General features: G+C 38.1%; 3 protein-coding genes across 10 annotated transcripts in view; 2 read left to right on the top strand and 1 right to left on the bottom strand.

Annotated features, from left to right (window-relative positions):
- rspo3 (R-spondin 3) overlaps positions 1-3,115 on the top strand; it is a 15,744-nt gene extending 12,629 nt beyond the window's left edge. Inside the window, exon 6 of the mRNA XM_027019287.3 lies at positions 1-3,115. This exon is cut by the window's left edge and continues 74 nt beyond it. Within this exon, the coding sequence (XP_026875088.2) occupies positions 1-141 (141 nt within the window). The 3' untranslated portion in view covers positions 142-3,115.
- Positions 3,116-3,231: 116 nt separating this feature from the next.
- On the bottom strand, positions 3,232-7,917 carry fez2a (fasciculation and elongation protein zeta 2a). Of its 7 annotated transcripts, XM_027019255.3 has the most exons (9): positions 7,069-7,909; positions 6,150-6,258; positions 5,916-6,032; positions 5,587-5,704; positions 5,248-5,513; positions 4,969-5,049; positions 4,692-4,767; positions 4,549-4,614; positions 3,756-3,921 (listed from the first exon to the last, which is right to left on the bottom strand). In XM_027019255.3, the coding sequence occupies exons 1-9, from the start codon at positions 7,374-7,376 to the stop codon at positions 3,905-3,907; spliced, it is 1,158 nt and encodes a 385-aa protein (XP_026875056.2). In that variant the 5' UTR covers positions 7,377-7,909; the 3' UTR covers positions 3,756-3,904. The 7 variants fall into 7 exon arrangements, 6 of the variants coding, with proteins under 6 accessions (XP_081552789.1, XP_026875056.2, XP_026875055.2 ...); XM_027019254.3 differs by having other exon boundaries at positions 4,692-5,049; positions 5,248-5,354; positions 7,069-7,917; XM_027019253.3 differs by having other exon boundaries at positions 4,692-5,049; positions 7,069-7,911.
- A 1,427-nt stretch (positions 7,918-9,344) lies between these two features.
- cnih4 (cornichon family member 4) lies at positions 9,345-14,368 on the top strand. 2 transcript variants are annotated; one of them, XM_027019293.3, is made up of 5 exons: positions 9,345-9,468; positions 9,961-10,029; positions 10,524-10,636; positions 10,753-10,893; positions 11,743-14,368. In XM_027019293.3, the coding sequence occupies exons 1-5, from the start codon at positions 9,400-9,402 to the stop codon at positions 11,768-11,770; spliced, it is 420 nt and encodes a 139-aa protein (XP_026875094.1). In that variant the 5' UTR covers positions 9,345-9,399; the 3' UTR covers positions 11,771-14,368. The 2 variants fall into 2 exon arrangements, with proteins under 2 accessions (XP_026875094.1, XP_026875095.1); XM_027019294.2 differs by lacking the exon at positions 9,961-10,029 and having other exon boundaries at positions 9,367-9,455.
- The last annotated feature ends 795 nt before the right edge of the window (positions 14,369-15,163 follow it).

A 15,163-nucleotide genomic window follows, 5' to 3' on the forward strand; every position in this document is an offset into this window, starting at 1 on the left:
CGAGAGCGGAAGAAGGAGCGTGAGCGCGAGAGAGATGACAGTGATCGGGAGGACTCGGAGAATGGGAACAAAACTGAGCAGCGGCGCCGGAGGGCCCAGAGCGGAGACCCTGCACACGTCCAGGGAGGAGCAGCAGCGTGACGTGCTCCCACAGACCTCCCCCTGCTCCTCATGCCCCACAGCCCCTTTGACCCCTGGCTTTGGGGGTGCTGCTGCTACCTGTGTAATTTAAAATGTATACTGTATATGCACAAAAGAAAGGAGGCACTGCTCATTCAAGAGGCCATACCCAGTGTGGCTCTAACTCTTCCCCCGCCCCTGTGCATCTAGGGGGTACCAGTGTACCCACGGTTGGTACCACATACAGGGCGTGGAATGCGGCTGGATTCTGACTCTCTCTGGAGTGTTGTAGGACCTAGTACAGCATCACTTCATGGTTGAATGTAGGTTTGTGTGATATCATGTAGAGTTGCTGTTGTATAAACGTATATATATATATTTTCTGTCTTTTTTTTCCCTTTTTTTTTTTTGCTGAGTAAGTTAAAAGTGAGCACGCTTGCTGGCGTCATTGACATTGCCTGCCAACGAGGCCATGACTGCATGATGGACTGGTGCAAACAGACCAGAAGCAAGGACAGGCTGTCATTGTGCTGGATGACGACATAGTGGTTCTCCTGCCAATGTTTTATTAGTCTTTGTTCAGTGTTCGGAACAAAGGGGGAGTTTGCCTGCCTATAGTAACAGAATCTGAGCTTTCAATTAAGCCATCTTACCAGAAATCAAAAGCACCTGTAAGTCCAATAAATAATGCCATTTGTATGTGTTCACTGGTTTTTGTTGTCTCACCTTAAAAAGTGAGAGGTTTCTGCACAAGTACAAATATTTTTTTAAAAATGATTTAAGTGATATCTCTGAGTCTCCAAGCAAAAAAATCAAAGAATTGCTGTGTCCTTGTCTCCATATTTGTATTGTGTATGAGAGAGAGAAAGAGAGAGAGAGAGAGAGAGAGAGAGAGAGAGAGAGAGAGAGAGACTGATTGATTGATTATGTATGTTTGTTTGTTTTGTTTTGTTTTTTATTTATTTTGCTTAAGAGGAAGCTGAAACCAAATATCCAGGGCGGAACAAACAGGGATGCCAAATACCATGGGATATACGCAGACAAGAAGATATCATAAAATGCAAAAATTATCTTAGACCACCACAGTGAAACAAAGCACGACGACCTAGAACATTGTGGAAAAACAACAGGCTTTATCTAACATCAAAAATAATTACACAAAGGCAACTGTGTTCTGCTGTAGCCAATGCTCTTCAACTAACCCATTCACTGATAGCACACTTGTTATAATATATCCTACGGCCTCAACATGAATGGCAACATGAATGTTTTTTTTGTTTGTTTGTTTATTTCATACAAAGTAATTCAAAGTGCTTTACACTAAGATAGATGTATTAAATAGAAACAGAAAAGACATTTTTTATATGTTTATAATAAAATTTATAAATAAAGAAATAAAAGTGGAATTTAAATAAATGATTCATAAAAGGTATAAAATGCATAAAATCCACATAGAAGTTTAAAACTGTCAGCGAGAGCTATGTTTTGGGCCTAACTGAAAGCTGGACTGAATAGACCCAGCTTTATTTCCAATTTATATATGCCTTGAGATTCTTTGACAGTTTATTTCTTTTAAGAGCTGCATTGAAGCTAAATGCTGCTTCTCTGTGCTTAAGTGATTACCATAGGCATAATTAATCAATGAACTCCTAATAATCTGCGAGGCCTGCTAGCATTGTGTTGTTTGAGTATGTCAGGTAGATTAATTGGCCCTGAAGCATTCACTGTTTTATAAATGAGTAATAGTACCTTAAAGTAAATTCTATAACATACTCGGAACCAAGGTAAGGATTTAAGAATAGGAGTGTATAGGCATGTTCTGTTGTTTTGGCTCTAGTAAGAACTCGGGCAACTGCATTCTGAATCAATTGAATTTTACTTTTTAAGGGGGACCTTACAATAATCAGTCCTGCTAATAAGGTCATGAATGAGTCTATCAAGGTCTCGGATTGACAAAAAAATCTCTCATTTTATTAATGTTTTTGAGATGATAGAATGCTGATTTAGTAATTGCTTTGACATGACTGCTAACTGAAATTAGAGCCCATTACAACACCAAGGTTCTTGCCTAGCTCTGTTGATTTGAGAGCTCTAGACTCAAAACAGCCAGCAAGTCTACAGCTCTCATCTTCATTTACAAATAAATTCATCTTAGTTTTGTCTTTATTCAGCTGCAGGAAGCCTTTGCACATTCAGCTTGTATTATGTTCAAGACACTGACATATTGAGAGCCCAATCAATCTGAGTATCATCTGTATAGCTGTAGTAGGATATTCTATGGTCTTGGAAGATTTAGCCAAGGGGAAGCATATAAATTGAATAAAATCAGCCCAACAGAAGCAGAGTTCATAGGCATTAGCTCAGACATATATTTGTCTATTTATATTTTCTATTTCCTGCCATTTGGATTTGACCCAAACCTGTTAAAAACCTGAAAATCCAACCTAATTCTCAAGTCTGGCTAAGAGCAATTTATGATCGATGATGTCAAAGGCACTGTAGAAGTTCAGATGTTTTTCCACAATATGTATTTAAACAGATGTCATTAAGAACCGTTACAAGAGGTCTCACTGCTGTGGTTGGGATGGAAAACATGAAAATGGTCAAAATAGATGTTTTAAGACAAAAAGGTACATATGAAATGGGACTGTAATTAACACATTTGGATCTGTTTTTCATTTGAGAAGGGGTTTAAAACTATGGTTTTTAGTGCACTTGGAAAAGAGCCTGACATGAGTGAAACATTCACTATGTGTAATATTTTGACCATATTATCTACATGTACTAATATTGAGGAGACAGCTAAATTGCTGAGCATAGAATTACTAATGGCCTGTCTGATATGCTGCATTTTAATGAAAACCAAATTAAAATGCATAAATTATGACTACTAAGGGGAATTAATCAGAAAAGCAAGTGTTCGTAAAGTACAGATCGTTCTTTTTTTCCATCATTTCTTTTTTCCCTTAAAAATAGAATGACTGAGGGAAAATAATTTCATAGGGCAACTATAATGATCTACATTAATAAATAATATGCTGCAAATACAAAAATAGTTACCTGACATATACAGGTGTGTTTGTGACATAAATAAGCTGTGATACAAACAACTGATTAAACAGAAATTTATTTGACAGACTCAAGAATGATTCAGTATTAGTTGTACAGTTTTCCCATCATTGTCACTTCAGCCTAATTTACTTATTTGGCATAACAGTTTGATGTTTTGATGTTAAGGTCTAAATAAGTCTCATAAACAATAATTTATTTTGTGACAAGTTTATTTTATTTTTTTCTCTAAAGAATGTAACTTGAGAACAGCAATACCCATATAACACAGAGTGTGTTCTCGGGATACAGGAAAACTAGTCAACCCTTAGGATTGAAGCTACAACACCCCTTGGAGCAAAACTACAGCTAAACAAAAGAACATTGTCAATTTTAAAGCAATACAAATTTAAACAGCCTATGGCATCACATGGTCTTTGCATTTATAGTGCGTAAATAAAGACCAAAATGAAACATGCATTTTCCAGAGGTGGTTATAAGAGCACTTTCGTTTTATAAAGTCACACCTTTTTGTTGTTCTTCAGATGAATTAAACTTCTGACATAAAGTATCAGAGTTGAGATAATACTGCATGTCAGTGTGTGGCATGAAAACCATCATAGTCCTTATGATGGAAGAGATGAAAAATAAAATTTGAGTGATTAAATGTGAAGTGAAACGCACTGAGAAAGTCCATCTGGAAATAATTTCATGGAAACGTCCTTTTTCTGTCAATTCATGTGGGGCAAAGCACTGTCAAAGAGAGCACAGATAACAACCTTAGCTTGATGTGACAACCTTGATTACATACCTGTCATGATCATTTAGTATGATTCATAGACCTAACAATGACTAACTCAAAATCACTGAGATCAATGGCCATTTTCACAGAAATGTCAATTCACTCTGACGGATGCTTAAATAGGAAGGCATATGTAGCAGTGAACAGAATGATGGCAAGGAAACTGTTAAGATTTAAGGTCTTGGAAAAAGATTCTAAAATTGTGCAAATATGCAAAAACACCTGAAAGCCCATCCAGACAGAGACTGCACTAATGACATAGCTAAGTGAAGGTACAGCAGGAAAGATGCTGTAGGTGAATGTAGGCACAGTGGCCTGAGAACTGTTGTGCTGAGCTGTGCACGGCTGTTAGCAGGTCAGAGTGACGGTGAAGGAAAACGGTGAAAGTATAGCGAAAGAGATGGTTTGAGATTATTGTAAATATCCCTGTGCTAGGTAACAAGGGGCCTTAAGTCAGATGAACAAAGTTCCTTTTCATTATTATGCATCAATTACGTAGAACCTATTAAACACTATATAATTGTTGCATAAAACTATCACTGCTATTCCAGTTATAAAAGAGAAACTGAGATGTCCACCTTTAAGGATGTAGTCTGTGAGAAGACTGGGGACATTGTCACTGTCATCCCTCATGGCTTCAAGAACTTTAGAAAGAACAAAGAAATCATGAGGAATGAAAATTTTACTAACTCTCATATAGGACTGAACAGGCAATACTCACTTTTTGTGAGAATCTGAAGATCCCCAACTGATGGTGGCCCACCCTTCTTCTCATAAGGGATGACTGTAGTGAGATACTGTGAGAATGTTGAAGACACTTGTGAGGAGAGTGGAAGGTCAAGACCAGTTATAGCCATAGTATTAATATGGCTAAAGGTGGAATGGACAGACCCTTGCAAAAAGAAACAGTCATACTTTAAGTCTCTGTTTGCCTTATATCTGTTGATGAAATCTGAGATCTTGAGAAAGAAATGAAAGGAAGGGAAGAGAACAGCCACCTGTTTGTCCCCGACCCCATTCCCAAAGGTTTGACGCAAGCCGTTTTGAATGGCAGTAGAGATGCTCTCCATGCTGAAGCGCTGAAAGACCAGAATGGGTAGAGAAGAGCAAAGAACACTAGAGGAGCAGGACTGAAGGGCTGAAGAACAAGAACTGAAGAACTACACTCAGAGGTGAAGTAGGAAAAGAAGCAAACTACTGTGTGGCAGTAACGTCAAGTTATTCAGATACTTTCAGTCTACCCTTTTATGAAGTAAATGAATATTGATGTTACTCACACTTTTCGGTAATCTCTCTGCTCTGCCATGCTGGCCTCCAGCTCCGTTTTTTAGTTTCCTCTTCTTTTTCAGGAATTCTCTGTGTTCCTTCTGACGGTTCTGCACGTCTATTAGCACAGAGATGAAACTGTTCTTCACCTCCTTTTCAAAGTCCAACTCATCTCTCAGCGCCAGGTGCTGGACCAGCTCCTCAGAGTAGCGACAAATGGCTGTCTCCACCTCCTCCAGTAACTCATTTAGCTCTGCAACACTAAGGTTCCTCACTCCTACATACATACCTTTGGTTAGACACAGCACAAACACATGCTCATATAGACAGACCTGTATATGGGCACTTACTCTCCTCATAGCTGTGGCAGTTACTGCTTGCTCTCTGGAACAGGTCTGACTGAGTGGCGCTCTGTTCTGCTTCCGAATCTGGAGAGTTCTGCATCATTTCCTCAATCTCCTCAATTACCTTTAAAGCAATGAATGAATGGTTGGTACCATAAACGTAGAATATGCTATGCAATCTATGCTATGCAAAAACAGTGTCCATCAAACTACCAGAACATAGTTTGCCTTGATAATGCATATCCTCAAATGTGAACCCTAAATTAAAGGGCCACTATGACTCAGTTAAGAAATGAAGCTTTTGGTTGTACTACAGTGAAGCTCTACAGTGGCACCTGCTCTGCAGTGAAGAGGGGCTCCTCACTAATGCAGGACACAATGATGGAGTGCATGTCCATTTGTTCCCTCAAATCCTCATCATCAGATACATCCAAATTCATATTATCCACCTTCTGAAGCAATAAAATAAGGAAAACGTGTTAGTCCAGTCAAGAACTACCATCCTCTCATGAGCCATTTCCCCAGGAGTGCTGAGTCAGAGGAGAGAAGGATGTGGATCTTCCACTCACTGGCCTGTCCTCAATGTTAAGGGTCGGGAGGTGAAGGGACCGAGAGCGAGAATGACTCCAGTCAACTGGCATGACATTGCCATAGTTATCCGTCAGGGCATTCCAGATCCTATGACAGAGGGGAGGTGCGCATTGTTAGGCAAAATCAAAAAGAGGTTCTCCTCCAACGGGAGTGTGTAAAGAAGAATCGCACAAGTATAATTTCACATGCACATAAAAACTGTAAAAAAAAAAAAAAAAAAAAAAAAAAAAGTAGAACTGGCATGTTTTTGGTATTTACATTTTTACTTTACCTAAAACTGGACAGCATGGCTTGCTTTATTGTGAACATGGGGGAAATGGTTTCTTATAACCAGTAGACCAGTATTGGGTCTACCACCAAGGAGTTCGTTATACTCGTGAAGAATGGTTGAAGAAAATCACTTTAGAGTTATAAATTTACTCTAATCTCATTAAATCAAGACAATTCATTTTTACAATCCCGTTAGATTAAAGTAAAGTCGCACTCTATAACCTATGGAAAATTGAACTGTCTTTAAGCCATTACCCGGCAGATAGGCTACCACGAAGTCACGTGATACCACTTACAAAGGGAGCTGGGCTATCTCAGATGCTGTAATTTTGCCCGTTTGGTACTCTAAACGTCAGACAAAAAGTACAATATTTCACGTTTGTATTAAGTAATAGACAATGTTAAAGAAAATAATACAAATGACACTTTTTAAGTGCAATAATATAAAACCTAACTTTGGCATGCTTCATTTACTATTTATTAATTATATTTATTAAATGACCTATCAGTCCATTACTGCAGCTTCAAAGCAGTTCGCCAATTGGTAGCATATCTCCTTATCTTCCAATATCATGTACTAGTCGACGCGTCAACCCATCTCTATATTTTAGTATGAACTTTACTTACTCGTCATTTTTTAAAACGGTATCCTCGGATATTGGTTTTACAGGAGCTTTTACTTCGGTGGATTTATTGTTGAAATTTCCAAAGCACCCGATTAATTTTTCGTCGAAATCGTTTACCAGGTCCTCCATAGATTTGAAACTGAACGTCTCCCCACACAGGCCTTTATCGTGGTCTGGGAAGCCCTTCAGGAGCTCCGATACTTCCTCGACGTTCAAGTTAAGCCGATGTAGTTGCTTTTCCCGTTCCGCAATATCCGTGAATTCGTTAAAATCTTTCCACTTATCTAGCTGCTCTAAAGGAGCCGCCATAGCTACAGCAGTGAGGGAGGGAGGTTCACGCTAGAAGTATCCAGTATCCTATTCAGTCAGCGCAGGAATTCTTCATGACAGCGAAGCATCCTATGACAGCAACAACAGCTCCCGCCCACTCACCAGCGCTTCTTTTGTTTGTTTTTATTTTTTCACTCCTCTCATTTTGTTTGTTTGTTTTATGCAAATAGTTACAATTGCTACAGTATAACTGTAAATCATAAAGCATTCGGCAGTTATTGTAGTTTTCGGCCTGTAAACAATATACCCTATATAAAAGGTAGTTAATTCTTAAAATCCCCATTGGTTACAAGGTTTGTATCCAGTTGGCTTAAGTCAACGCCCATGGTGTTCATTTAACACTCTAGATCTTAATTCAACATTTTACTATAGGTTTTAACACCGGCTGTAGCAAAAGCAGGAATCCCCCGGCATTCGTTTTTTATTTGATGGCATCAGTAAAGTAATCAGCCTATTTCCTTGGGGAATTGACTGATTTCATGATGAGACGCCACAAAATAACGTAGAAGAAGCGTGTTCTCGCCGGTGAAAGGAACGAGCTGGTCCTCCTATCATACTGTTCCGGCCTGACGCCTCAAGGACCAAAATCTGCGTTTGGTTAAGTTGGTCCAAAGAAGAGGATATCTCTTAAAATATTTAATACAGTTGATGTCAAGAAACTGCGTAGTCAATACCTACCATTTCCTCTACCTCCTTAGGCTAGGGAAGTTCATTTAACAAAAAAGAAAAAAATTAATGATGTTTACCCCTCGGAATAATTATTTTTACCTATGATTCCACTATAATGACCTTCTAAATAAAAAAAAATGTAATTATGTCAGCATTAAATTTGGAATAACCAAGAGACGTTTAACCATTATTTTATGCATAATAATGTTGTGATATTGCTTAAATACTTTATACACAAGTGTAAATTCTTGAACACACCAAATATTGTCTTTCTTTGACAAAATAACACTAAAATAAGCCCTGACTTTTCTTTTTTGTTGTTGTTGGGTTTTGTTTTGTTTTTTTTTGGGGGGGGGGGGGTTTGGGGTCTATATATTTTGGCCCTTCCCCAAACAAAAGTTGATCCAACGCTTTTATGATGATGATGATTATTATTATTATTGCTGTTGTTGTTGTTACCTTTACAGACATAAAGAACTCACTTTGGGGAATCATAGACAATACATTATGATGTACTGTCTATGATTCCTCAACGTGAGTTCTTTATGTCTCTCTCTCTCTCTCTCTCTCTCTCTCTCACACACACACACACACAGTGTGTGTGTGTGTGTGTGTGTGTGTGTGTGTGTGTGTGTGTGTGTGTGTGTGTGTGTGTGTGTGTGTGTGTGTGTGTGTGTGTATCTATCAGGAGGTATACTATCAACAATAGTATTAAGTAATGTGTATGTTTTTGCAGATTTACTGTTCAAAGGCTTGGACAGATTTAAAGAAGTTAAACGGGATTTTATATGTCAAAGCAAAAATGAAATCTGAAGTTAGGCTTAGAATTCAATGCTTTGGCTTTATGAATATGAAATTTTCCTAGAAGACAAATAATACAGCATTATCAAGGTCAGTATTGACATTGTAAAACTAAAATCCTGCTGTCAGAACTCTTTATCACTGTTTTAAAGATATCAAAAGTAAAACACATACATCCATCCAATTTATTTGAGACTTGTGGCAACTGTAAAATAAATTTTAGCTATATTGTTTCATTGTTTTGTTTACAGAAGGAGTACTGAGGAGATATATTAGTGGGTCCAGTCGACCAACTACATGCATCTAGCCGACTGGACCTCCCTTGCACTGCCCCCACCCTTGCTCAAATGTATCACCTTGCCGAGCTAAAAAATCTTAGTAGTAATTAGAACATTTTTTTCAATGAATTTCAATCTGGCACTTAAACGTGACAGTTGCATAGGTGATGTTTTGCGTAAAACACGCGAATAACCACGTGGGCGCGGTCTTTTACCCCGGAAACAGTCCTCCAGACGGAGAAAGGAACTCGAAGATGGAAGCTGCTGTGTTTATTCTGTCGCTTATCGACTGTTGTGCGCTAATTTTTTTGTCCGTATATTTTGTATCCTTCCCTTGCATATCACCCAAATTTAGACTCAAACGATACTTTTCTGTTTCCATTCTGATTTTGTGTTGGCATTCTAGTCTACGGCGTTTAGCTGGGTAGCTAACTAGCGCTGGCCAGTAGCTGACTAACGTAGTCTAGCTAACTAGCTCGCGCAATCACGGAAATACCGACGAGGACGTCAGGCAATCACAGTTATTTTAACTTTAGTCTTGTTAAGTGGGACGTGCAGCTAGCAAAATATAAATAAAAAATTTAGCTGAACACGTAGCTGCCTAGCTAATTTAGGGGCTTTACCAAAGACGGCTTTTTAACGGATAGGATGCTAACTAATTAGGTTGATTTAAAATCACTGAACACGGTTGTTTAATTGGTGTTATATATTAGCTAATCTAGCTAGCTAGTTGCCTGTATTGTTGCTTTAGCCTTTTTGTTTGATTGTTGTTGCAAATAATTATAGCTAGTAAATAACCTTAACCTTCTATGCAGATAATCACTCTGTCTGATCTTGAATGTGATTATATTAATGCCCGGGCTTGCTGTTCAAAGTTAAACAAAGTATGTGTTCGTCATAGTGCTTCATTGGGCAGATTTTTTACATAAAAACATGCACCTAATACTAGTCAAATTTCCACAAGGATGCCAAGGCGCTTCTCTGGTTGTTTTCACTGTGTTTATTAAAAAGCAGTACATTTTCCTTTGTCAAACCCTTGTCGCTGTTTGGCGTAATCAGTAGTGCTCTATTACAGGCATTGGGGCACATTTTGTGTTTTTCCATCACATAATTTTAACATCTCATATAATTAACAAGTGTTTATGATCCTGGTCTTGTCTGTTGACACAAAATATGCTGGGCATGGTCTCCCAGAAATTGTGTTTGAGAAATAGTAGGTATTTGTACTGGAGAAGCTCTTTATTCAAAATATGAAGGTTGCTTCTATTTTTGCTTTATATTAAGGCTTTTATATCAGTCTGCCTCGGTAAAGGTGCTGTTATAATTTGATTGTCTATAAAGTCTAACAATGGGACTAATAAATTTTCTATGTGTGTAGTGGGTCATACCCGAACTAGTTGGCCAGGCTTTGGCCACAGTATTGATGCTAGTCTCCATGCACTGGTTCATTTTCCTCCTCAATGTACCTGTGGCTTCATGGAATGTTTACCGGTGAGCACTTGTCAGCCATATGTGGTATGAGTATGGCATGCCTTTTAAAAAGATCATAAACAGAATATTGTTTAATAAGATACTATATTACTAAACTGTTCTGTCTTTTTCACAAGATATGTAAAGGTTCCAATGGGTAACATGGGTGTATTTGACCCAACGGAGATCCACAATAGGGGCCAATTGAAGTCCCATATGAAGGAGGCCATGATCAAACTGGGTTTTCACCTACTTTGCTTCTTCATCTACTTGTACAGGTAAAACAAGAAACCACAGAATGTCTGACATGATGAATTGAAGTCTCATTTAGACAGTGGCTTTAAGAAGCTAATGATATTATTCATTCACCAGCCACTTTGTAAGAAACACTTTTTCTTCAGTGCTCATCTTTAGCATTAGTGGTCAGTCTGTGACTTCAGGACAACTTTTGGCTGTTTGTTTTTGATGAGCAGGCCACTATCAAGCCTGTAATTATATTTATACATGTAAAAATCCCACAAACACTGTTGTGCCTGATTAAACATATACTGGCTCAACCATGCCACTATCATGTCAGTATTAATGCTGTATTTATAGTGGTCAGTCTGCCACCCAGATAACATCTGTTCAATAACTGACCATTGATGTCCAGTAGAGGGCTGCTGATGAGTTGTGCATGGAAACAGATGGGCTGCAGTGTAATTATGCACAGTATAAAATGTGCCTATAAGATAGGTGTACCTGAAAATGTGGGTGGTGAGTGTAAGTACAAGTGTTTCTAATAAACTAACTGATGAATGTTTGAAGAATATCTTCTTTTACTCTACTTATTAATCCATAATACACTGTTAATCACCACTGTATACAATTAATATTGTAGAATACCTAACTTTGTAAATAGAGCTGATTGAGTAATAAAACAGCTTGTCAATGTAACTGATATTATAGATTAAATAAATAGCAGTAGGACTTAAAAGTTAAACAGTACTTAGACAGAAACCGGAACCTGTTTTGTCTGTCTTTAGGATTTCTACAAAAGTTGACTCCCTGTTTAACGTCTTTGTCCATCTAGCCCCTTGCCTGGTTTCAACCATACTTACTCTCACACTCTCTGGTTTCATTTTCAGCATGATCCTGGCATTGATCAATGATTGATGCGCTGCAGATGTAAGAATCATAAACTGTCTGCTCTGTGCTGTGACAGAATACACTCAGCAGTTACAGCCTGAGCTTCATCAAGAAAACACCCTCGACCAGACATTTCATTCCCCAACATAACCTTTCTCTATTCTGAAAAAACACAAGACATACAACCTGAAAGTTGCCCTGGATCAATTTGATAGACAGGTGTTACTGTGTCTGTTGCTTGCATATTTGCAGAGAAGTACAGCTCTATGTAATTGCTTTGTTTGTGTTTGGTCTAAGTGGCTCTAAAGCCACAGCAATGCTCACACCATGCACTGCATCTCAGGACTGAAACAACATGACAATCACACTCATCAGAGTGACGGATTGGCTTATTGCTTGTGAGCATGTCATCTCTTGACAGGCTTGTCTTAAATATGCTGTCATCTCCAAGACCCATGTCCATCTGTCTTTAGAATTTTTTTATTTTTTTATTTTTATTTTTTACACCATTAGTTGCTAGAATACTCTTTTTATACAATGTTTTATTAATAGACATGTAAGAGTAACTCTGAATAGGGAACTACAATACATGTTACAGGCTTGTCCTACATTTGAGGTCGCTTAATTTGCATTATATGTCCTTTTGTGTTTATGGTTCAAAGTCAGTGTTGTCTATAACTCGTTTTCTCTAGGACTATTACAAAGTTTTCAGTTTGGTTGAGAATGTAGGCTACAATGATTACCTCTGTGCCTTCTGGTTTTCATTTTAACGATTGTCAGAAATTTTGTCAAGCCAATATTTATTGGCTTGAGAACCATTGTTTAATTGTAGTATTGTATAAAAGGGGCATCTTAAAAAGTGCAGTTTGAATGAAAAACACTATGCTCAGGGGTAATAATAAACTGAGGAACTGTTGGTTTACAAGACTAATTGGCTTTTGGTCGGTCCTTCATGGCAGTCTACTCTGGTTTGTCCAAGACAAGCACCACTGCTTAGCTCTAGTATTGGTCTTCAGGTAATAGTTCCGCATGCTTTGCATCTCGTTCTTATTAACCTGTAACGAGGGATCTATATAATGGGATTTATATCTAAATTATCAAGAGTTGGTTTGAAATTGTGGCCATCATAGATGTCTAAGCAACTGAAAATTTGCACAGTATCACTACATCTGAACTAGACTTAACTGTTAATTGATGAACCATGATCACTGAGGGGAGACTCAAAATCTTTCCAATACTTGCCTATTTTTCCATCTTACCTATATGCCCGAAAGAGTGGAGATAAGCATCCTCTGTAGGACGTCTGGTTCAGGTTGTTTTTCTGCAATGCTGGATAAGGGTGAGGTAATCAAATAGCCAAGAAGCCATTAAAATCATGGATGTAAGCCCTGTAGTTTTGAACTTGCCGGTCTTGTGATGAGGTGTAACTGGGATTGTGGCAGCCTGTTTCTACAATGAAGTTAGCCTCTACCCACGGCCACATAACACTGCTGGCATATGGCTGAATACCCACTGCGTCCACCTGTTGTAACCCAGGTTTACAAAGAGTTCAAGAATCCACACATATTGGCAAGTATAGTCCCACTTGTTTACACAGACTTAAACTCATTCTAGTCAGACAGTTAAATATAGGGAGCCCTTCCTTCAGACAATGAAGGAAAGTAAGATGCAAATGTTTTTGTTTCAAGTGCAAATGATGGTACCTTACCATTTTGTAGGGTGAAGTTATTTTACTCTTTGAGTTAGCTGTTAGTTTTAATGCTAACATCTTTATGTGGCATATAGGGTTATTCACAGTAACCCCAAACTCTCCATAAAAAAATGCATGTTTCCAAAGGGTGACATTGCATCCTCTTGGCTCAAAAATTTCCACCATGACAATCACATTTAATTTAACATCTTGTGGGAGATGTATATTTTGTGGTTAAAATAAATAAATATACCATATGCAAAGGTACTTTACAGTATTTACTGTGCTCCCCTTCTTAGACAGAAATTCATTTGAAATGTATATAAAAATAAAAAATCTGGGGGGGGGGGGGGGACCCTCAATGTAGGCATTTTCCCCCCTTTGCCCAACTGGCTACACATCTGCTATTAAATGTTGGGGTCACCAGTGTGAAATGTGTATTCATCTATAGTCTGACTGGAAAAGTCTAATGTAGACATTAATGTAAAGTCTATAAGTAAAGACTAATGTACTTATGTAAGCCCAGCACTGTGTAACTGGTATTTGATCAAATTAGATTTGTTTCATTGTTTCAAGTGTCAGAAGTATGTTATAGGATAAAGATCAGTGACAGAACTTATAGCATTACTTAGACCTTTCAGCCACCCCTTAAAAAGACGAGTTCAAACATTCTAAATTTTTACAGTGGAGTTAGTAGTAATCAAAACCCTCAAAAACTAGGTATTGGCAAATATAGCTGGTAGCATTGGGAGAGGTTGAAGGGCAGTAATTTTATACATTATTTATAAGGTCATTTTCTTCTGTCTTCCAAATGTGTTGGGAAATCTTATGATCAGACATTCATTTATGGGGTAGCAAACATCTTGAAGTGTATTAGACAAGAAAGAATCCAGAGGAATTTTACAGATGTATCAATAAAGTCAAAAAATTCTCAATGAGAGAACACAATGCAATTTCTTTTTAAAAGCTCACCAAGTATATGTATTGTGTTGACAGCATTTCAGATTGTGCCTTTGCTGATGTCCCAGTAGAATGCTATAGCAGAGTAAAACATACTGACTCATCATGCTATTTTAAAACCCTGAACATTTTATTGAAAATATGCTTACGTAAGACTTCTCCTACACGTTACATAACAGTACAATCACTTAGAATATTAACACAGTTAAATGCAAAACAGATCCTTCAGAACCTGATGCAAAACAAACTGAGTGTTTGCCTGGTAATTCCACCCTGGGCCTCTGTGGTTAGTGAGCTGGCTCAAAGCCATGCTTTCACAGCACAGGAAAGCAAATCCAAGCCTTTAAATGAAATACGAAGTCACCAAAAAAAAAAGGTAATTTGCATAAGCAGAACATTGAATGTAACACTGGTGAGATGTCAGTGTTTTAATGGTGCCAAGATGTGTCTCTGTGTGTCACTCCTCAGAGACAGAACAGGTTTGGCTGGTGAGGGTAGGGATAACCTGTACAGAGGAGCTTACCTGATGCAGGTGGGAAAAAGATACCATTTTGGGGGGAAAAGGGACGCTCAGCCTAAATGATATTCTTGACCAGTCTTATAATACATGCCATAAAATACACACACATACATAGCACATATTACAAAGCAAATCATAATAGTCAAAGCTTGTTAGGCTTGATGGCCAGACAACACTCTGAATGCTTTAATTTTGCACATCACTCCTGTGTGTACAAACAAGATGAAAGTGTAAAAATGTCACATAGAAA

This window comes from Electrophorus electricus, chromosome 14, assembly GCF_041902795.1.
Source record: "Electrophorus electricus isolate QZ-2024a chromosome 14, ASM4190279v1, whole genome shotgun sequence".
Lineage (NCBI taxonomy): Eukaryota > Metazoa > Chordata > Actinopteri > Gymnotiformes > Gymnotidae > Electrophorus > Electrophorus electricus.